Source organism: Motacilla alba, chromosome 1 (genome assembly GCF_015832195.1).
Source record: "Motacilla alba alba isolate MOTALB_02 chromosome 1, Motacilla_alba_V1.0_pri, whole genome shotgun sequence".
Classification (NCBI taxonomy): Eukaryota; Metazoa; Chordata; class Aves; order Passeriformes; family Motacillidae; genus Motacilla; species Motacilla alba.
In genome coordinates, this window is record NC_052016.1 from 60,181,258 (window position 1) to 60,205,769 (window position 24,512).

The 24,512-nt window shown below is 38.5% G+C and overlaps 1 protein-coding gene across 1 annotated transcript in view; it reads left to right on the forward strand.

Annotated features, from left to right (window-relative positions):
• The window catches only part of FREM2 (FRAS1 related extracellular matrix 2), a 123,803-nt gene that overhangs the window by 78,918 nt on the left and 20,373 nt on the right, over nt 1–24,512 (forward strand). Inside the window, exons 7-16 of the mRNA XM_038148566.1 lie at nt 5,602–5,751; nt 7,644–7,853; nt 8,040–8,237; nt 10,683–10,847; nt 10,929–11,111; nt 14,565–14,695; nt 15,599–15,757; nt 16,640–16,943; nt 18,608–18,739; nt 19,323–19,654. Coding sequence (XP_038004494.1) covers nt 5,602–5,751; nt 7,644–7,853; nt 8,040–8,237; nt 10,683–10,847; nt 10,929–11,111; nt 14,565–14,695; nt 15,599–15,757; nt 16,640–16,943; nt 18,608–18,739; nt 19,323–19,654 — 1,964 coding nt within the window. The remainder of the gene's footprint in view (nt 1–5,601; nt 5,752–7,643; nt 7,854–8,039; nt 8,238–10,682; nt 10,848–10,928; nt 11,112–14,564; nt 14,696–15,598; nt 15,758–16,639; nt 16,944–18,607; nt 18,740–19,322; nt 19,655–24,512) is intronic.

A 24,512-nucleotide genomic window follows, 5' to 3' on the forward strand; every position in this document is an offset into this window, starting at 1 on the left:
TAATACAAAAGTAATCTAATTAATTTTAAAAATAGAGCATGTAGAAGATTCTGAGCTGGTTTCATGCTCAGTGGGAGGTATAGCCAGTAGAAGAGAGGTATGTGAAATTCACATGGTTGCTGCAGGCAATATAGTCGTGGTTGGGTGTGTCCCCAGATTCCAGTGTCTGTTTCTTCATCTGTTAGTCTTTATATTTTTACTTCCATTGGTAAATGGGGCAATTATCTGCATCATGGAATGGTTTAGGCAAATAATTGGAGCTTGATATACTTAGAGCAGGAAGAATCTTTTGGCCCTGTCCTCTGAACATAGGAAAAACTCCTCCAACATGTGAAGTAGTTCCAGTGACATCAACGTCGGTAGGTTATACCCTGAAGGGTGTGGAAGAATCATAACAATACTACCCTACTATTAAACATTTTCAGGTATATGTTAGTTCACTGATATATGAATTTAATGTTTCAGAAAGGTAGCAATGTTTCTTAGCAAACCAACAAATCTAAATTAATTTCTTCAAGGAACGGTCCCTTATTAGAGTCAACTGCACACACTAGACTTTCTACTGACATGCCATTTGCAGCTGGGAAACAATTTAAGAGTGGTCATTACTATCTTGTACATAATAATTAACTAATGGTTGAAAAATTCATTTTTACTTCAAAGGCACGCATCCTCCACGAGTTGAGCTACAGCTTGTCCTCATACACTCAAATGTCTTTATTCTGCATTGTTCAGAAATACTCTGTAGCTCATCGAGCTGTTACTGCACCGTTTATGATCTGCAGCCAGACATTAAGCAAAATCAGAATTAGCTCTGGTCTCCAGGCTACAAAGAACACTGCAGGTTGTCAAGAAGGAAGGTACAGGTGACCAGAGATGGGGTGTCACTAGCCATCTCACTGCAATCCTCACTCTTGCAGCTAGAGCTGTAGTCTGCTTCCTTTAGCATGCTGCTTTGCTCACATTTGAGTTTTGCTTATTGGCGTAGCAGAGAGTTTAGATATGGGCTCCACCCCTGCCAGGCAGATGCTGCTTGTGATGGAACTGTGTCTAGAGAAACTGAAGCATAGACGCACTTTAACATAAAGGGTGAGTTAAAATGTAAACTGTTATGTTAAATTAGTGTGTATCATATCTTAATTAAATGTGAATCTTATATGATGTTGTTCAAAGCAGTTGCTGCTTCACACCATGTTACTCTACTGAAATTGCTAGGTTAAGTTGCATAAAATGACAGTAATTAAGGGATGAGCCAGTGTAATCAATGCATGGCACTGCCATTGTGGATTAAAAAAGGAACACAATTTCCTTACAGAATCAAAGCGTGTTTGGTAAAGATTGCATTAATTTGAATCCGTCCTATTACCTGTTACAGTGTTTGCAGGATTGTTTTAAAAACCCTTTTTAAGTCAATATACAGAAATGGTCTGTTGAGACAAATGGAAAAGCAGACATCATTTGGTTAAGATTATGTCTGTGGCAATTTGGCTGAAACTAGCAATTTTGATTCTGAGGGGAGTTTACTTTTTTATTGCAAAAGTTATGACAACACTACTAAGAAGATTGTAAAGCTGTTAAGATTGCAACATACGAATTTGAAAATAATCTGTTTTGACCACATCAAATAAAAAGCTATTGGCATTTGCACAATAGGTACCTGCTACAGAATTGAGCTTTGACTGTAATCTTGACCCCTGCTTCTACAGCATTCAGTGAAAATAAATGACTTGGCAAATTAAATTCATTGTGCTAAATGCAAGCTCAGTTGCTTGCATAGTTTCAAGTATGTGTAAATAGCTGCAGAATGGTGCTACCTAGTTTCAGATTTTAAAGTCCTCTTTGATATTGTCTTAATACAAAGCTTTTTGTAATGGATGGTTTCTCTGGGATTTTCTTTTGCTGCTAATAACACGCATATATGAGAGAGATTTCAGAAGGTGACCTTTACTGCTATGAAACAGTAAATGCTCACTCCTTCTTAAGTTTAATGAACTCTCATTCTTTACTGGTCTACCTACAACTCACACACTTCATGTTTGTGACATTGGAATCTGTTATGTGGGACCCATCACATCAGTCCTTTAATGCCTGATCCTGAAATGCAAGTAGCAATTGTGTAGGGCTGTATGTGTTGCCTGAGTATCAGCCAGATCAGGTCCAGCCAAATCTGGCCATGTTTGTCTGTGTTGTGTCCAAGTTAATTACCTGTGCCAGCCATCAGGGCTCCTTACTTTGGATTCAGCATGGCCCTAGCATGTCCAGACTGCAGCAGAACAGGCTTATAGTCTTGCAAAGCCTGGTTTGCACCTTCTGCATTACCCCAGCAGACTACTGCTAGCTCTGGCAACTCATAATGTTCACATCATAGCCTTGTTTGTGCTGTTCATGGAAAGAAGGAAGGCAAAAGCTTTTAGGAATAAATAGTCTTAACCCTAGAGAAGATGAGCCATGTCTGAATATGTTGGAGTGCCATGTCTGTTTTCTTCTATTATTTATTTCCTCCTGAGAGTGTGTGTTTATATATGTGTGTGTGTGTATATATATATATATGTGTGTGTGTGTGTGTGTGTGTGTGTGTGAGTGTGTGTGCATCACTGGCAGCATGTATCAATGAAATTCCCTTAAGTTTTAAGCCTCATCAAGGTGTCAGCATGAAAGAGTCTGTTATTTTGTGTTTGTCCTAAATATACTGCAAAAGGATTTTTAATAAACAACCTATTCTTTTGCAATGCCTCCCTAATGCAGTTTATAAGGATATAATTTTAAAAGGTAAACCCTCTTTGGAAATAAACATTTTTGTGCTATCACACTGATTTGACGATGTACCTTCAAAGTTAGATGTGCTCCTAACAACATGAGAAGTGTGTTTGTTTTCCTGCTTGATGACTGACAAGTGCTGTAGTTGAGATACGCCCCTGACTCTCTAAGCACAAGGACAAGGCAAAGTTTTCATTTCTGTGCCAAGAAACCTGGGACTAAAGCTCCTAACCTTTCTCCTCTGATTATTGTAACTTCATGCCAGCAAAGTCTGTGGGTCTGAACAAAAAAACCCTTAGAAAACTTCCTCTTATTTCTCTAAGAGGAACCATTAAATTTGCAGTACTCTCTCTTCAGAGTGATTACTAGATTAAAGGTCTGCTGTAAGTGAGCCTGCAGTCATTGAGCAGAGTGTTTTCCAGACGTGACCTGAGATAGACAATGCTTTCCCTGTTGGGAGCTTGGCTTTGCTCCTTCCCCTGGGGAGCTTTTAACACAGCTTACAGGAAATGAATTTAGAAAACATTTGTAAGGATTTGTTTCCTAGGATGGGTAACCATGCAGAATGTGTCTTTCACTGAACATACATACCTCAAAAAGTGTGAAAAACTCACTCTGAAATACTAGGCAAGCTACTTGAGGGTTTATATATTTTTTGTTAGGCTGTGACTACAGGAATGAGTAGTGTGTGAGGATTCTTCTTCAGCAGCAGTAAAACAAGTGTTAGGATAATGCTGTACGAAAAAACCAATATTTTATTTTATGCCTTCCAACTAGTTTAAGGCAGATCATGTAAGTTCCCTATGTACCCAGTAAGTAGAAGGGAATGCTTCCATACCTCCTCAGATTTTTCAGATTGCAGTGAGTGAGCCATTCCACCTGTCCTCCTGTATGCTCATTGTGCTGGGAAACCTGCGGTGGCCTATCTTTGTCCTTGCAAACTGAGAGCAAGCAGGCTCCATGTGAGTACCTCTCACTGAAGTGATTAAAATGAGGTGCAGCCAAGTCCAGATCAAGTTCCAGAACCATTGGGACGGAAGAACAAGATTAGGCTTGGGAAAGTGTGCTGAACCCTAAGCATACCTATTTAAGAAATGACGTGTATTAGAATTGATAATTTTTTAAACTGCCTTTATCTAACTATTGGCACATTAATAGCCATTTGGTCTTAGTAGGTATTCTGTATTTTTATTGTCTAGAGGCTGAGGAAGTCTTTGTCCCTCTTAAAAATTTAGAAGAACATTTTATGTCTGAAATGACACATTGCTTTGCAGATGTAAATCCTGTGCTTCAGTATCCTTGTAAGAACTCTCATCAGAGTTAATAGTAGTTACCCAAAAGGTACAGAGGGTGTATCCTGTTCACCCATAAAAAGTGTTTCAGATAAGAGCTTCACAGTTCCAAGTATAAAAACGGCTACTGACAAGCCAGCCTCTATGGGTAAATAAAGTAAAATTGCCTGTCTCTGCACACAAATACACATATCTTTAAATGCATATACTCTTGAATTAATAAAAAAAAGTTCGATTGGAACCAACAACATTTTTGTCTTCCAAAGTTAGACTTATTCCAAGTTTGTCCTTCACCCTGCAAAGGTTGATGACTTTGATAATGCTCAAACAGGTCTATGAATCTGCACTATTTTTCAGTAAATACATCCAAATACATTCCATTAATTTGTTGCATGATTTCAGTTTTAGCAGATAAATAGGGAGGCAGCTGCAGTTTTTCATTGATGGGGAATATTCAAGAATTTCTTTTTTTGCTGCTCGTAGAGCACTGAGCAATTGCTGTGATCTTTGCTGACTAAATTCAAGTTGGCTGTATGCTGCATGGAATTTCAAACATGTTTGTGATACTGTAGCCTCATGATGCTGATAAATTCTCACAAGACAGCATAAGAAACTTGTGATGAAGTGCAAGGAGAACTTGGGTAGGTCTTTTTGTGTTTGGGGGAGGTAGCTGTGATTTCTGCTGTGCAGTGAGAAAGCTGAGGCACTGGCTGTGCATGATTAATCTTGCATGTTTGAAACAGGAATGGAAAGGATAGAAAAGAGCAGATGATATACATCCAGGATGAAGCTGGAATATGTTTTTAAGGCTGTTTACTTTGTGAAATTACCGTGGGTAGGAAAACTGGAAAAGGGAGGAAAAAATGAAGTTAAACAATGTGTCTGCTAGATGAAATAGCTCTTTATCTCCTTTGCTTTTTGCTCTTCTTTCTTACGAACTGTGGAGCTTTAATAGTAAGATGAAGACTGTTCACATTTCAGTTTACATGAAATAAGATTGATTTTGTTTTAAATGCTAGATGTGGGAGAAGTGAAATTAAGTATTTGAGCCTTTAGTTAGCTGGAAAATGTTACCAGGAGTAGCTCCAGTTACATGTCATGTTCCAGTCTGGCTTTAGCAACAGTAATCTGTGAGAACATTCAAGTTAAAGTTTTGTTATCTGTACTCACCTTCATATGCTTGCACTGAAGTGAAAAATGCAAGGAATTTTCTGGCTTGTGCACAGGACTCAACTAAAACCAGTTTAATGAGATACCACATTTGGTTTTGTACACAGATTCGTATAAGCTGACACAAAAGGTTGAAAATTTAGGAGGCAAGAAAAAGAGCACAGTGCTGATATAACAATTGCTATCTCAAAACCATAAAAACCAATACTTGAAAAGAAGCCAGAAATAGCTAGAAGAATTCTAAACCCTGAAAAAAGAAGCTTTATTCCACTTACTGAGATGAGCAAAATGCTCTCCACTGTTTAATGTGGATTTTATGGTCTCTTGTTAACTTCAATGTAAGGTAAAGAAGCATTTATGGACATTATACCTCTTTCACCAGAACCAGCATTCTACTTTGGAAATGATGAATACTATGTTGATGAGAGTGCTGGCTACATTGAGGTCCGTGTGTGGAGGACTGGAACCGATCTGTCCAAAGCCGCCTCTGTCACGGTGAGGTCGCGCAAGTCGGAGCTGGTGACTGCAGAGGGTGAGTTATCGCTTCGCTCCGCTGTCACGCTGCTGCTACCCTGCATGTGCTGCCACACACTGCTGGCACGTGCTGGCACATTTCACAAGTGCTGGTTCAGTGGGTCTTGGTACAGTTTCAACCACATAAAATCAAAATTGTACCTGGGTTGCTCTTAGCAGATCTCTTCTTCTTAGAGCAAATTCAGTGGTTACAGAACTTCAGAGAAACGGGAGTGAGAGCTGCTGTGAAGTATAGCACAAAGAGAAATGCCTTTAAATCCTCATATAAAGACAACTACAAAGGCAGTTGATTGCTGCCTCAAGAGCATACTCTTGGCACTGGTCACTGGCAGTGTGCTGAGTTTGCTTCTCTCATTTTTACTGTCGGCAATGAGAAATTATTACCTAGTACCCTATTCAGGAACAGGATTGCTTCAGCTGTGTTGTTCTTGGATGCTTTGACAGAGCTTTTGTCGGCAAAATCAAGTGTTAGCACGCTATTTTTTTCACAGAACATATCATAATGTTTAAACTAGGATATTCATATGGAGGCAGCATAAAAATTATCTTCCTTAGATGCTTATCCTGATTGTAAGTTTACTGTTATTTCAGGAATATCTAAACATAATATATATGTATAGTGTCTGCATAACACAATATGCATAGATATACTTTTCTTATGAAGAAGAAAATTATTAATTCTGAAAAAATGCACAATTGCTTCAGTTGTGAACTTGCTTTTATAATCTGACGTCCTTATGAAATCTTGAATATTTGGGTTTTTTTTTCTGGTAAAAAAATATCTTTCCTTACTGTAAGGCTCTTCATTCATTGTTCCAGAACCACTAGGATTAAAAGCTGGGAATGTCTCAGCTCTTCAGCTCTCTAGTCTGTTGGACACAGCATGAAAGTTCTGACATGACTGTCTGCCTGTAAAACTATGAACCTGGTTCTTTGCCTTACACAGTGCAGCAGTGGATCTGCTGCTCTGAGCTATCAGTCCTGGAGTCCTGCCTTAGAGGCTTAGCTCTAGGGGAGTACAGCAGTAGAGCTTTTAGGCAAGTGCCCATCTGATGATGGCCTTTAATCTGGCAACATTTTCTCAAATTCACAGAATTCCAAACCTGATTTCCATTTCAATTTGTTTCCCCCCAAAGCTTTGTTTCAAGAGCTCTGCTGTTTATTCTCCCCGAAAACTAATGTTAAAACTGAGCCCTTCCCTGAAGTCCTGGATACCTTAAATGCCTTGGTTCCAAGATGTTTTAGTCAGTATCTTGTTTTGTTTGCCTTCTTCTTATTGACATATTATGGATTGGATTGATTTGCTTAAAATAAAACAAAGCCAGATCAATCTTCCTTTAAGAGTAAGGTGGCAGACTTCACCTGATATGCCCTGAGCAGAATTTGATTTGTTTGTTCTCCATTCATTCTGTTTTACACAACTCCTCTGAACAGCAGTTCTTCCCCCAGTCAGCTCACTGGCCTTGTCTCCTTTCCTTTTTACATTAATCTTAAAACTTCCATTCTTGTTACAAAATAATATGAAATCTGTTTCCAAAAGACTTTGCTTCATCTCCAGAGTCTCTCTCAAAGCTTTTTGCTTACTTTCATTTCTCACTTCAAGCAAATTTCATTGGTTTTCCTGGAAAAACTGTTGGTTTACAATAGAAGAGAATCAGCCTCATTTTGTGACTCAAATCCTCTTAAACATAAAATTAATTAATATTGACTTATTTTATTGTGTAGTCCAGATTAAATACCAAAAGATAGTTTTGCTTCACATGAATGCCAGAATTTGGCAAATACTAAAGTTATAAAGGAAAAATATTTATCTACAATTAACTGCCTAATGATAGATATTTTTATTTTTAATTATATGTAATGCTATTTTTATCTCTTTTCCTTTGGTAGCTGGAGTAGATTATGTAGGCATCAGTCGTAATTTGGATTTTTCCCCTGGAGTCAATATGCAGACATTTCGTGTGATAATTCTGGATGATCTTGGACAGCCAGTGTTAGAAGGAACAGAGAAGTTTGAGCTTGTGCTAAGGATGCCCATGAATGCTGCCCTTGGAGAACCCAGCAAGACCACCATCTTCATTAATGACTCAGTGTCTGATTGTGAGTAATTTTATTTTTTTTAAGTTTTTCATATTTTGGAGATGATGTGTTAAGTCGTTTGCTGTCTGGCCTCTTGTGTTCTATATCTGGTGCAGTGTGGCATCAGTGAATGTGAAATGGTGGAGGGAAGATATGATAACTTCTGCAGTTATACTTTATTTGTGCTTTCTGGTTTTTTCTGCCCAGTGCCAAAGATGCAGTTTAAAGAATCTGTGTACATAGCCAATGAAAATGATGGGCAGGTTTCTGCCATGATATATAGGAGTGGGGATATCCGATACACATCCACTGTGAGATGCTATACAAGGCAAGGTTCGGCTCAGGTTATGATGGACTTTGAAGAACGTCCTAATACTGACAGTTCCATCATCACATTCCTTCCTGGTAAGTTCTTGATCTTATTTTACAAGCCTTTAGTCTAACATGTTTTCTTTTGCTTTGCTTTCCATTGTATTGTATTTGCGGGGTGCCCCGTGGCAGGAAGGAGCGATGAATCTGACTCCATGTTCCCAGAAGGCTAATTTATTATTCTAGGATACTGTATTATATTGAAGAATATACTAAACTATACTAAAGAATACAGAAAGGATACTTACAGAAGGCTAAAAAGATAATAATGAAAACTCATGACTGTCTCTTTAGAGTCCCGACGCAGCTTGACCCTGATTGGCCACTGAGTCAAAACAATTCACAGTAACCCAATGAAACAATCACCTGTGGGTAAACACTCTCCAAACACATTCCATATGTGAGCACAACACAGGAGAAGCAAATGAGATAAGAATTTGTTTTCCTTTTTCTCTGAGGCTTCTCAGCTACCCAGGAGAAAATCCTGGGCAAATAGATTTTTGAGAAGATACAAATGCCAAACCTTTGCTTTGTTTGTTTTGTTTTGTTGTGTTTAAATTATGTCTTCTCATAAAATAGTGCCAAAAAGATCACTCTGGAAAACAAATGTTTGGGTTTTTTTTCATGCACAATGGGATGATGTTGCCTTTATTTTCTTCACTTCTGACCTAGAGCAACAATCACTAAAAACCAAAAGAGTATGTCTTCATTTAGGTTCAGCCTGAGTGCCAGGATCTTTTTGATAGCAAAAGCCGGTTTGGCATAGCACAGTAGAAGCACAGATCTGCTGTCAGAAAGGAAACTTTAGAAGTTTTGCTCTTTGTTAAGCAGATTTCTGGTAAATACATTTGACTTGCACTGAAATGAGTAATAGATCTTTCAACAGGAATATAGCTTCCTAATTCCTGCTTGAATTTTTTTCTCCCACCAAGGCTTTCCTAAGACCGGCCATTAATATCAGGTACTTAATATCCCACATTTCATCAGAGATGAAATGTAAATAAATCAAATGTTAACTATGTTGAAAGAATATTGCCTAATTCTTCCTACATGTGCAGGAGGCAGTTTGGTCTTCTAGCCTTTGAAGTTTACACACATGTGATATTTTTTACAAGTCTTAAACAAGTTCTGTCCTCAGCATTAAATCCTTGGTATATCCTTATCACAGAAATTACAACCTTTGTATTTCTGTAGACATGTATTATAGTTCTCTTGAAAAAGTGAGTTGTTTGGTCTGTCTTTATTTAGGGCTGGCCTCAGGTTTTAGTGCTGTCCTGTACTTTACACCTTTCCTATTGCTTCTGTGCTACCAGGAAAGAGTCCAGCTAGTAAGAATTAATGGATCTGGGCTACTTAGAAGTGACTTTTCTCTTTTTTGAGTGTTGCCCTACCATTTTTCTGGAAAGACAAGTAACAGAGAGGTCTACTAGAATTACATTTTGACTCTGTAAGTTTCTTAGGCATGTTTAATATGCAGCAGTTTCACTTCAGTTTTCACATTTTCGATGTAACAATAAGCGGGATGGGTGTTTTGCATTTTTTTCTCCTCTTAAGGGATAATTCATTTACTATAGTGTGGGGAAAAGGCAAACTTGGAAAATGAATACAGTCAGCATCCTAGTCTGGTTCTTCATCTTGAAGAGCCTTGATCTTATTTGCATGTGTAACGATGAAAAAATACAGTAAATTGACCTCATCTCTCTTCTGCTGTGCTGTTCCTTTTGTCTGGGGTATAGAAGTCAGTCCTGTGAGGAAGAGCCCACCTAGTCGTGCTGGGTGCCAGACACTGAACACCATTCATAGGTCTTGCTGCTTCTGTAAAAGACATAAGAAAAGATGTTCAAGTTTCTGGACATCTAGTAAGTCAGGGCACATTAATTTGTGAGTGCGGAATTGAGAGGTTTCATACTCCAAAGCATTTTTAAGGCAATATTCACTGTCACTTGGAATCAGTAGGAGTTCAAAAGACATAAAGTCAAATAGAATAATATAAGTGAAGGTCCACACAGTTGGAGGGTGTCCAATCAAAAGAGGCTTGAAATATAAAACTTCAGGACAAAACTGCCATTAGTATTAGTAATCGTTATTAGTAATTAGTATTACCATTAGAAAGGTTTTATTATTCTGTTTCCTTGAGCAAATATTTACTTTTTTAAGTGCACATTGTAGAAGAAGTCACTGAGAAAGGAGCATTTTCTTCTTAGGTAAAACAAAAGGACTAATACATGTAAAGTGGACATAACAAATAGAAACTTGTCTTACAGAAGTCCCAAAATGGGGGATTCCACTTTGATGAGTTTCCATAGAAAGGTAATGATTGCTAATTCTGCTTTCACTGCTGTCATGGCTCATTAACTTGGATGGTGTCAAGGTGGATGCCTTGGCCAGCAGGATTCAGGTGCCTTGGGCTTGGAGAGAAGTGCTGTATTGGAGAAAAGAACACCTAAGTTCTGCCTGATACGAGCTTCAGAATGATTGCAGGTGAAACTGAGAAGCCTTGCACGCTGGTGCTTACGGATGATACTTTCCATGAGGAGGAGGAAGAACTACGCCTGGTTCTTGGCACTCCAAAAAGTGATTCTTCCTTTGGTGCCTCTATTGGCGAGCAAAACGAGACGCTGATAAAGATCCAGGATGATGCAGACAGTAAGAGAATAGTTTATTGTTACTGGCTTTTGGAAGCCCATCTGCGTGCTCTAAAACCCCTTTTTTTTCTTCTAATGACAGAGGCTATCATTAAATTTGGTGAGACCAAATTTAGTGTGAGTGAACCAAAGGACACAAGGCAAGTAGCAATTGTGAAAATCCCAGTGCTTCGTCTGGGAGACACTTCCAAACTTTCTGTTGTAAGAGTTCATACAAAGGATGGATCTGCTACTTCTGGAGAAGACTATCACCCTATATCAGAAGGTAGGATCACGCTTATCACATCCAACTATTTGTTTTCATTCATGACTGTTAACATAATTTTGAAAAATGAAATAACTTTGTAATTAGAATACTTTGCAACCACATCTCAAAATGCATTTTCCTATTCAGTGTGGACAAACTAAATTTGAACAGGAATACCACATCCCCTGTGGTTTAAACAGCCAATTGCTGTTGGTATACTATTATAGTATTATCAGTGAAGATATTTACAAAAGGATTGTGACTCCTTTGAAAACATCCATAGCTCAAGAAATTGTGGAAGATGTGTGACTTAAACCTTAGTTATATTTGCAGAGTGTAATAATATTACTCTGAAGAAACATCTACTTATAGGATATGATTATGTGGTTGTTCTTGAGCAATTCATTAAGATAATGGGATTTGCTGTATGTAGGAATTAATGTACATTTCTTTTTATTTTTTCTATGTTCGTAATAATAAAGCTTTCCTTCTGTATTTTTGAATTCACTGCCTTCTGCTCCACACTTCTAATGAATGAGGAGAGAAGTTGTACAACAGAATGAGAAATTTCTTTGCTGATAAACTTCTTTCCATTAATAGCCCACCTACCTGCTTTAGGCAATGACTAATGGAGTTTGTAGCATTATGATTTTTTTTTCTTTTTAAGTTTATGATAATACATGATGATAGTACTCTGTGTTTTAAGATTAATCATTCATTGCTGGAGTGTTTTCATAGTTTTGGATAAACTATTTTGGCATCCAGTTCATCTGGAATATATGACTTACCTTTGAACATCCAGCAACAACATTGTGCTATATCTTCAAATTCCATCAGAGTGGCATTTCCCACTAGTGATATCTGAAGTGGCAATTTGTTAGCCACAAGAAAATCATCAACCCAGAGTTTGCTTATTCCACTCATTTTCCTCCTGCATTTTAAAGTTTTGCTCTTTCCCCCTGAAAACCACAGGGACTTTTCGTGTCAGCTGAAACGTATCCCATATGCACATTACCTGTAAGCATTGTCATATGCACATTACCCATTGTCATATGCACATATCCCATATGCACATTACCTGTAAGCATTGTCATGCATTACCTCAAGTATTCTCCCTGCTGTGCACCAGCAGCACATAGTAACAAGGTTTTCAGGGGAAACCTACTACTGCAGAACAAGAGACTCTTGGCATCTGCCCCCAGGCCTTTGAGAAAGGTCTGTGATGTGCAGAATTTCCCCACAGGTTTCAGAATACCTGTGGGTTTAGGGAACCAGCATATTCAGCCGTAGGTACAAAACCCCTATCATTAATTGACTTTTCTGGAGGAAGTGTGGCAAACTGAAAATCAGTAAAATTCTTAGCTGTCACAGAGCTGAGCGTTCTTTATTACCACAAAGAGTATTTCTGTGGCTTCATAACACTTGGGATTGGAAGGATCATTAGATCATTTAATCAGACTCACTGTGGATTGCAAAATTCTCCCAGTTTTCACAAATTATTTCTGTATTGATCCAAATAACTTGGGTTAGAGAAAATATGTTCTTTAGAGAGGGCATCCAGTCCTGGTTTGAAGGCTTTGGAGAGGAAGAGTGTTTCTTAGCATTTTGCTTCACTGATCAGTCTCTATCACCTAACTGTGCCTTATTTTCCATATGCAATTCAGCTTTAATGCACTACTGCTTTTTGTCCCTTTAAAGTGCAGAGGTTTTTATCACCTGATATGTTTTGATTATGGTGGTGTTTCTATATACCAGTGAGAACATCACTCTCTGCAACTTCTCCAGTCCTAAGTTTCTTTTGGTTATTTCTGTACATCTTCAAAGTGATAAAAATAAAAAAAATATTAGAAATGCACTTACTATTTTGGTTATGATCACTCTCACCCTTTCCAGGCACAAATGTTTAATAGTTTCTGTACTTTTTATTTCTTTAGTAGTTAATACAGTCAAGGATTATAGTACTCCCTAACTCAGTGTGATGGGTTGATCTTGGCTGGACAGTAAGTGCCCACCAAAGCTGTTCTATGACTCCCCCTCCTCAGCTACAGAGGAGAAAATATGGCAGAAGGCTCATGGGTTGAGATAAGAAGAGGGAGACATCACTTACCAATTATCAGCATGGGGGGAAAAGACTCTACTTGGAAAAATGAGTTTCATTTTTTTTACTAATCAAACCAGAGCACAGTGATGAGAAATAAGACATTCCTCCCACCCCTCCCTTCTTCTTGGGGTAGCTTCACTCCCACATTCCTCAGCTCTGACTGGCTCGAGGGAATGGGGGTTGCAGTCTGGTTATCACACGCTATTTCTGATGCTTCTTCCTCCTCACATGAGGAAGAAGGTCACACCCACTGGAAATAGTTCTTCAAAAACTACACTATGAGTCCTTCCTGTGGTCTGCAGTTCTTCATGAACTGCTCCAGTGTGGGTCCTCATGAGGTCACAAGGGCTGCCAGCAGACCTGCTCCACTGTGGGTTCTTCTTTCCTGGGGCCACAGGTCCTGCCAAGAGCCTGCTCCACCGCAGGCTTCCCCCAGGGTCCCAGCCTCCTTTGGGCACCCACCTGCTTGATCATGGGTCCTCCACGGGCTGCAGGGGGATCTCTGCTCCACCATGGGCCCCCATGGGCTGCAGGAGCACATCCTGCGTCACCTGGCTCTGCACCAGGGGCTGCAGGGGAATCTTTGCTCTGGCTTCTGCAGCATCTCCTGTCCCTCATTCTCCACTGAGCTTGGTGCCTGCAGAGTGATTTCTCACATATTCTCACTCCTCTTTCGCAGCTGCTGCGGTCCAGCAGCTTTTTTCCCTTCTTTAATCGTTATCCTAGAGGCACTACCACTGATGCTGCTGGGCTCGGCCTTGAGCAGCAGTGGGTCCATCCTGGAGCCAGCTGGTATTGTCAGATATGGAGGATGCTTCTGGCAGCTGCTTGCAGAATCCAGCCCTAGAGCTCCCCACTACCAATGCCTTGCCATGCAAACCAAATACAATCAGCTAAAGTTGAGCTTTTTATCACCATGACTTAAGAAGTTTTTTCAGAGACAATGATTTTCAAAATACAATAATCTTGTGGAGCTACAACTTTGTTCTTTATTTTTGGTTTGGTATATACCATTGTATTTATTACATTTTGTTGGATACCATTTATTTAGAATTCTTCAGTCTTTTGGTCATTCACATAGGTTACCAACATTTATGTAATTAGTCACAGATGATTTTCAAAACATTAAGATCCATTAGACTGAATCTTGAGCTTTGCAAATCTCTTGATTTATGTCTTATTTTTCAGTGATTTCTACATGTGTCCACTGCTATTCATTATTATTATTTGTAGCATCAAATAGGTTAAACTAAATTTGCAAACATCTGTAATTTGAAGAGTGAGTATTAACTGCCATCTCTCATGGCTGGGCCTAGAATCACAGGTTGTTGTCAACATCAGATTTATTTTTAAGTGTCTCATGTTTTCAGAAATTGAGTTCAAGGAGGGTGAAACACAGCACTTTGTGGAGATTGAAGTTCTCTTTGATGGAATAAGGGAGATGAGAGAAGCCTTCACTGTCCACCTGAAGCCTGATGAGAACATGGTTGCAGAAATACAGGTAACAAGTTCATGCAAAGTTCTGAACAACAAAATCTGGTAAACAGACCTCTTACTTTCTGGTTCATCATTTTACTCTTCTTTTAAGCCTTAGTCACACCGTCTTGGCTTGTATATTAAAGGACAAAAAGGCCATCCCAGCTGTCACAGTAACACCTAAACAAAACTGTTTGTTGTCAAGGCAATGATGTTGATGGGGCCACAGAGTCAATGAAAGACTGAACTCTTCTGGGTATCGTTCCAGACATATTCTGCTCATATAATCAGTCTTAGAAAGCGATGTCCTCTCAGAAACACTCTCTGAGAATACAACCTCTATATTATGAAAAGAGTAATTTCAGGCGAACTATGACTTCTCCTGTCAAAATCATGTTAATATTATTCTTAGTGTGCAAGGTGAAATAGCACAAATTCATGTTATTTGGCATTGTATCTTGCATACTTTTAATTCAAACAGTGTACTCCTCTGATTTGGCATAAAATATGCCTAAAACTCCCTGTCTGCTTCAGCAGTGTCACACCACATATAGTCTGACTCCAGACAGCCAGACAGAAGAGACATAGCCTTTGCTGATGACAAACACCCCATTTCCACCAGGCATTAAAGGATACACTGCACATAGGGGGTTCTGTCAGAATATTGATGTGAAAACAAAAAAGCAGGGAGACAAGATTAAAGGTCTGGGATTTTCACTGTTCTGAAAAGAAAATTTTCATTTTAGCTCTTCCTTTTCCACTCCGTAGTGTACTTTTGGTGCCTCAACCCTTTCTCAATAGCTCAACCAGTTGAGGTTTTAGAACTTCTTTTGGAAGAATGTTTCAGAGGCTAGACATATTCTGATCGAGGTCCAGCTTGTTTATTTAAATTTTCACAGAGAACTGTTTTTGTATTTTTCATTGTCAGACAGCCAAGGCCATTGTTTACATTGAAGAAATGAACAGCATGGCAGATGTCACATTTCCCTCTGTCCCTCAAGTTGCATCTCTGTTGATATATGATGATACTTCTAAAGCCAAAGACAAAACCAGTCCCATTGCTGGCTATCCTGTCATCTGTATCACAGTGAGTATCTCTGTGGAAAAATGGAACAAAATCAGTATATGGATTTTGTTCAGGGGATTTTATACACCCAGTATCAATCCATATGGTGATGAGTCACACATATTAGTCACACGCATTAGTTTGAACTAGAATTATCCTTAGAGCTAATCTAATTTGTCTGGATAATGAATTTATTTTCAGGAGGAGAAAAAGCATAGAAAGATGTTTCACTTGTTCCTCACTGAGAATAGTGCAATATTGATACACACACTGTGTCTGTGATTGCATGACCTTAGTATTTCCTGCCTTATCCTGCCTTAATTTGTAGAGTTAATATCACTGGAGATAACAGATGAGCCATTGTTTTCAGTGAGTGCCACAGACTGTAAAATGAGTGCTGAAGGGAATACAGGCTTCTTTCATTTTTTTACTAGTAGTTTTGCAACTGAAAAGTTTACATAAATGTTCATATACCTTGAATAATGTTTTGTCCATCTTCAGTTTGTTTTTCACACATTCCTTTTGCACAGGAATGTCACAAGTTGAATGGTTCTTCTAAATAAAAAAAGAATCAAAGAAAATAAGTCTTTAAATGCAAAGTGTATTTGCAGAATTAGATCAAAGGGACAAATTAAAATAAAGTAGTACATGGGAGTGTAGTGCCTTCATAACTATGCCACATTTTCACCTAGAAATCAATTTAAAATAATATTTTTATTTCAGTAAGAATAATTAGATATGCCTTTTCATCTACCCTAACAGTGCTAAATACATTACTGTCAAAATTAGGTGATTTTGTATGAGATTTAGTGGGATTGTCAATTCCATGTTGTTGAGTTTTGTGACTCTTGATTACTTGAAATTCCTTTGCTGTGAAGCAAACACATCTGCCTTGTTCTGCAGGCCTGTAATCCTAAGTACGAAGACTTTGACAAGACTGGTTCTATATGTGCCAGTGAGAGCATCAACAATACTCTGACGCAGTACCGGTGGCTCGTAAGTGCCCCCACTGGCCCCGATGGTGTGACCAGTCCCATGAAGGAGGTTGACTTCGACACCTTCTTCACTTCCTCTAAGATGATTACACTTGACTCCATTTACTTTCAAGCCGGTTCTCGTGTCCAGTGTGCAGCTCGGGCTGTGAATTCAGATGGGAATGAGGGTCTTGAGCTTATGAGCCCTATTGTCACTATAAGCACATCTGAAGGTAAGACATCATCACCTACTGCAAAATTCACAGGTCTCTTTCAGATCCCAAATTCAGTCCTAACAAAAGCTGGTTACATGATCAGGAGCTTTAACATTACCGTGTCAACTTTTCTTCTGTTGTTCATAGAGGTGGTGCAAAAACTGTCTTGACACAGCAAAGCATTGTATAAAGAAAAAGTTTTTCCTCTCTCCTAATTTTCTATGTCTTTAAATAATATTCCACATAGCAAATTGGTATGTTCATGAGAACAGTATATAACAGGCGATGGAATTAGTGAAACCTGGTTTCTGTTGACTTTTGAATTCAACTGCAGTAATGATACAGTACAGTCTCAGCTCCTATTGGGCATCGAAGAATCCACATGGGAGTGGCATATCAAAGCCTAGCCAGAAGCAAAATCTCATTTGGCATTCGGGCCTCATTGAACACCTGAGAATTGATGTCTTCCTTGACTAAAGAGTAAAGCAACTGGGCCCAATAACAGGGCATAGACAAAATTGTTCCCCAGTCAAAGCATTCATGATTATTCATCCCTCTTGTTACATGAAACAAACTGGTTTGTTATTGTAATAATACATTATTTGGATTACACTTGACAAATTAGCAGAGCTAATTAGCTCAGACTCAGGACTGAGTTGTCATGCATAAATTACTTCCAGTACCTGAGCTAACTTGTGATGTTAGGAAGGAAAGAAGTGCGATGATCAAAGCAACCTGCAAAAATCCTGAATATTTTCCACTTTGAAGATGCCTGACCTCCAGTGCATAGACCAAGCTCTCAAAAGGAATTCAGAAAAATGTATTTAGTCTCTTTAGCAATGTTATTTACATTTCAGGAAAAAAAAAACAAAACTAAAACCACCAACCAAACCAACCAACCAAAAAGTTGTCATGTGCAGAGAAGAAATTTGTTTTGTCCTGAGAGAAATTTCCTACTTGGAGATTTGAGCAACATTGGCTCCACCTAATTTTCTGGTCCTACAAACTTGGACTAATACTGGAACACATGGAGCTAACACTGGAGAGGATTTGCAAAATAAGTTACACGTTCCTCTCTCTAGGAGAAATTAAAAATTGAAATTAACAAGGCCTTAAGCAACTTGCTCCAGCTTTGGAGCTGGCTCTATTCTAAGCAGAATATTTCTACATATCCTGTGACACAATCTTTCTAATTATGCTTTTGTTACTGGTGGATCAGGAGACTCATGAATTTCTGTGAGGACATATCACTGCCTACTCCAATCCCATGCCAAAACCAACTGAACAGCGGTCAGATATCTTCCATAAAACTTAGGATGGTAGGAGGAATTAAAACATATGCCTCTGAAGACCTCTGTAAGAAACTATGGCACTTGGCACTGGCTTTGCAAGTGAGGTTGACACATGCAACTGAAAAGACACCGATGCAATATCATCACCTTGTTCTGAAAATGTGATCCTGTTGATCAAGTGATCATTTCTGTTTGAATCCTCTTTTGCATAAATTCCTGTTGAAAACCCTGGGAAATACTTCTCAAAGTATTTACCTGTCACTGCAGAAAATTCTTGTGGTTTTGGATACCTGTACCATGGATGAAAAGTACATCTTAAACAGTGGAAAGAAATGTATAGATTCTTTCCTATGGACATAAAGTAAGGTTGCTTTCTCTTTTTCCCACTAGGTCTTTGTCAGCCTCGTATATCAGGAGTAGTTGGAGCAGAGCCATTCTCTGCCAAACTGCGCTACACTGGCCCAGAAGATCCTGACTATGCCAACCTCATCAAACTGACAGTCACAATGCCACATATTGATGGTATGAGAAAATCAGCTGTGGAGTTAGGAGAACTTATACAATATGGTGTTATTTGGGCTATTTTACTGGTCATGTTATTTTAAACAGACAATAACATAATCTTTTAACAGTAGGACCAAAGAGAAATGTTACAAATGAATAAGTGCAGTTTGCAACAAGATCCATAAGACACTGTATTGGTACATAGCCTCTGATGTGAAGAATAGCATTTTCAGATTAACTGCATAATTTACATAAATTGGGCTAGACCTAAGCTTTGTAAAGCTCCTTTGAAGGGCATAGAAATACACCATTTAATTACTATTCTTTATTTAATAATACATTGTATATTAATATATCTAAATATTAACATGTTTAGAAATATTTTATTTGTCTTTTCATAGTATACAGACAGTTATTGTGGGTAAAATTGTCATTCATACTTAGCATATCCACTTTCTTTGCATTCTGAAGTACAGTAATTGGTGTAAGTACAAAATACGGGAGCACTGCATAACGTGCTTAGTGTTTGACAAAGTCTGGCTAAATTAAGGAGGCTTGACAACTGACATGTAGTGATAGTGCTATAAATTAATGTTTTTAGGCATGCTGCCTGTTATTTCTACAAGAGAGCTTTCCAACTTTGAGCTGACACTTAGCCCTGATGGAACTAGAGTTGGAAACCATAAGTGCTCCAACCTGTTGGATTACACAGAAGTAAAGACCCACCATGGTTTTTTAACTGATGCTACCAAGAATCCAGATGTGATTGGAGAGACTATTCCCTATCAGTACAGCCCAACAATTAGAGGCTTCAATACCTTGCGCTTCTACCGCAACCTGAACCTGGAAGCCTGCTTGTGGGAGTTCATTAGCTACTATGACATGTCTGAGCTCCTCACAGATTGTGGAGGCACCATTGGCACCGATGGACAGGTATGGAACTTGATTTTGTACTGTATTCTTGTAATAAAATATTTCCCTTATAATACATCTGTGCTAGTAGAAATAAGAGAATAATTTGTTCTGAATGAAATTTGTTATAATTTTTTCCCAATACAGTTCTGGGGTATTTTAGGGCAAACCAATCCCTGTTTTATTGTATAGTGAGCCAACTTAGTCTTTTCTTAAAATGAAAGCTTTCTGAGGAATTGCTTTAGCAATTTAGCACATAGATAACACTGGGCTATTTAATATTCATTGTGGTATATCTTAAAAAGCAGTTTTAAAACATTGTGGAGAGAGTTCTTGCTAATAACAAGGGACTGCAGTGTCCTACCAGCAGCTTGGCTTTGCTGATCTCTTGTTCACTGGGTAAGATGACCCGTCAGTGCAGACAGCACAGGCTCTCACCTTACCCAGCAGAAAGTTACTTGTTCAGGAAGCAAAAAAAGCTGCCAATATGGAATGGTTGAAGAACAGAGCTGTAAAACTGGTTGGGGAGTTAAAAGCAAAAGGCTGGAGAGAACTTCAGGTGTACTTTGGAAAATTATTTCTAGAAATCAATAATAATGTGGAAAGAAAAGGGTGCAGGATTTCTTCTGGAGCAGTGATAGTGAAATTAGTCCCTGGGTCTTCCCTGTATAACTACTGTATAAGCCTGTCTGATCCCACTGAGGCTGGAGTACAGTGGCTGTAACTATGAAGTTTATGTACAGAAAAATATATTCAGGGAATAATCCTACAGGCTGGAAGAAGGGATCATATCAGAGTCTTATCCACAGCTAACTCACTGTTCTGGTACGCTAGAATTCCTTGTTGAACCACTATGAAAAGAATGAGCCTGCTTTGTGAAATGGCCATCATTTCTCTGCTCTTTTGACATTTTGCGAGGGATCCATCTGCTATGAGACCTCAATAGGTATATTTGCACAAATTTTTATTTTTTTTACACCATTTTCCCAAATGGTATAAACCAGATGTGGAAAATGTGTTAAGCACGTGCAACAACAGAGCTAATTTACTACTAAAAGCATAGTCATCGATGGACATACAGATATCTAATTAGATAAACTGATTTTTTTGTTTGTTTGTTTTGATTTTGTTATAATTACATGCCTAAAGTCCACCTTACTCCATGGGTGTTCACAGTAATCATAGTTTGCTGGACAAGAAATTGCACCAGGATCTCTTTACCACTTGATTAACTTCCTAATATTCTGCCCCTCTTAACTAGAGATTATATACTCTAAATCAGAAGATGAGAATAAAGTGGAGCTTCTGCCTGTCTCAGATACAAAGGCCTTGATGGATATGTCATCTGACTGCTTTGTCATCAGTTCTGGTTGTCTGTTACAGAGACCATTTCAAGGTCTCTGCCTTCATGTTGGAAACTCACTGTCCATGCTCTGCTTGGCCTTGGCCTCTGCTGAAAGCAGATCCTCCTACAAGTACATTCCACAAGATCTATGAAGCTGCCAGAGGGAAAGGGAAGGTATTCAAGTGTGGGATGTAAATCTTACACATTCCCACAAGATAAAAATTACACTAGTCTTCACTGTTCTTAGAATGATTTCATTTCTTCATTTCTTTGACTCATCATTCCTTTGACTATCTCCTCATGCCCAGGCAATATGCAACTGCAAATTCTTATTTCCCATACAAAGCAACCATAAGCATGCTCGAATTGAAGCATCTGTATGAAGCTTGCATATGAAGCTATACAAGTCACTTGTCCCTCAGTGAAAAGGAAGGAAGACCTGGTGTGAATCCATTTTAAATACTTCTGTGTCATTTAGAGAAAAGGCTGAATAGCTGCTTTAGACAAATATGTATCTAAATAGAACCTATTTATGTCTATGTTCATATAAACAGAAGAGGAAATAAGTACCATTCCAATATTTTAGTAAATTGGAAGAAACTGTGTATTCAGTTTTGGAGGACATGCATAAGTCGCAATGTGGCCAGAGAAGTGAGGTGTACTTTCCTGAACCTTCAGAAGTATTATGTACTTTATGTAAGTTCTTTTGTTTACAAGCAGAGAGGGATCAACGTGAGCGGTGAGAGCCATGAAACTGCAGCTCAAGTCATCCTTTAGTGCCTTCTAGGTTATGGAAAAAAGGTTACAGTATGTTAAGTGAAATATCAAGCTGAATTACTTCTAGCAGGGAAGCATTTCCCCACAGCCAGTACGCGCTTCACTGCCCTCCCTGTTTTCCCCACCTCCATTTAATTCTTCTCCAGGTTTGGTCTTTATCTTCACATGACCCCTCCAGCTGAGAGGGGAGGCAGTCAATGCCCTATCTCTGTGGTTGTCACCATTGTTGTTTTTTTCTCCTTCAGTGAACAATTAATAATCCTCTTCTGTGAGAGGAATGCTGGCAGCTATGGTTTTCAACATTTTTTTAGCAGACAAAGGAAGCCAAAATTCTATTATACAGACAGAACAGATAAATAACAAAAACACTCTTACCATATCCTACTACCACTGCAAATTTAATATCTTGAATTTACCAGATACTTTGGCTAGAACTTTAGGCTCAAAATTTTGTTTCTTGATTCTAGTTCTCGGGTACCTGTGTGGTCAAACAAAGACAGCCATGTTGATTCAGACAGAGAGATTTCACACTAAGAACTGGCAATATCTTAAATGATGTGGACCTTCACTTCATGGGAGCTCCTGGTATGGTAGGGGAAGAAGATGAACTTTAGTAAGCAAGAGGTGAGGTAGGAGACCTGCAGCTGGTGCAGTTCTTCTGGCACAGCTCCTAGTGTTTGGAGGCTGAAGGCTGCAGCTGTCTTGGCCAGTTCCCATGAACTCATGAACTGTCATAATACATACAGAGAAGGTCTTAGTTTTCTCTTTTTTTTTTTTTTCCTTTGAGGCCTTTTGATTGTGACCCACTCTCTTTCTCAATTATTCTGTGCATGAGCAAACCCTGTGTGAGCTAGATGCAGCACTCCTTTCAGTGTGCAGCGTGACGGTTTGTTCCTGGGGTCTGCCCAAAACTGAAAAACCTTACGTATCTAAACATGGACTTAGCTGTGCAGTTTAAAGAACTTCTACCTAAAATTAAAGACTTACTCCTCTTTAAATTGAGCTAATTAATTTGGATTAGATTCCATCCTTGTTGAAGTTAAGGTCAGCTCTGATGATTAGCAGTTTTCTTTAAGACAACCTGCAGTCACAGTTTAAAATTCAGTGTCTACATTTGGATATGTATAGCCTTAGAAAAGGGGAACTCACCTATTTGAGGGCAGTGTTCCAGTATTTTGAAGTAGCTAACAAAGGTGGGACTTAACTTCAGGGGGACATTGTGAGAGCCAAGTACTACCGACATCTCACATTCTCCCAACACAGGTTCTAAAACAATGACAGATATTCATGAAAGGAAGTGGAAAAGTGAGACAGTGAAAACCAAGCAAGTGACTGTACTTCATTAAAGTGTACACTGAAGTACTGGCCTACACTTCTTTCATGGAGTGTGAAGTATCATTTGATCCCATTTCCTACTGTTATACCTGTTTGCTATAGCCAGGCAGTTTGGCATCTGAAGGCTTCTGTGTGGTTCTGGCCAAGTCTTTATATATGGATGTTGCTTTCTGTAGTTTCAGTCTGTTGCCAGACTTGGAATAGGGAAGCAAGGAAATTAGCATTCAAACTACTTTTATTAACGACAACTCGTTAATCAGGTCTTTTATAGGAGCAAGAAGGTGAAGAACATGTAGCAAAATACTTGAATGTATAGCTTTATACCTTGAAAATATAGTAATTGAGTATAGCTGAGCAGTTCTTTTTTTTTCTGTTCAAAAATCAGTTATTTTTGGCCCAAACGGCAAATGTCTTTCTTCCAATATGTTCAGGTCACATTTATGCTACACATGTTATGGCACGGAGCATTTCAAATTCCCATTGGCAAAAAGGTTTTAAAATCACTAATGTTCTGCTGCACCTTACACAAGGCAGTTTGCAGAGGGTTTTTATTAGACAGAAACAGTATATTTCCAGCTTTATTGGAACTAGTTTTAACAAAATGGTACTTGAAGATGAAAACTTGCCTATTCTGAAAATCTCACTAGATGTTGTGAAATGCAAACAGACAGAAATATCTGTTTTCAGATAATTATATTCACTTTAGCAACCCCAGTCAAGTTTAAGAAAACTCTGTAACTCATGTTCCCTTGACATGGAACCTCTCTAAAAGACAAACATTTTTTTCTCTAGCTGCAAATGTGCATTTAGTAAGCTGTAAAGAAAAAAAAAAAAAACTGTAAAGTGAATGCACCAGCTGTGTAACAAAGTCCGAGGTCACATTTTTTCAAGGGACTGGCATTTCAAGGCTGTATTGCATTCTCTTCTCCATTCAGACTTCTTAAAACAAACCTGCTTTGCATTTCACCTGTGACCTACCTGTCTGAGTGTCATCTTAGGGCCAAATCTTAGTTTTGCCATACTGACATTGTGTAAACAGTTAATTGATAACATTGTTAAACTTGCGTGACTCAAATTCACAGACATTGCAAGTAAATGCAATAGAAAATGAGACCTAGAGTAATTTGCAGAATAAAAATACAATTTTCATGTAAAGCCTGTTTCATTGAGATACACAAAATAAAACACAAGCTTGTGTTATTTCTAATGTCTAATTTAATCAGTACTATCTATGTACACATACACTGACAAGCTCTGCCCTCTGGAAATGTAAGTCAGCTAAATAAAGCATGCTATAAATGTAGAACAGAGTCCCTGACACAAACCCTTTATTGAAAATATTTTTTAATTGTAAATATTCTAAATTGTTATGTGACAGATTCTCAAAATAATTGTGTATTTTACTTAATGAAGTTTGACAGA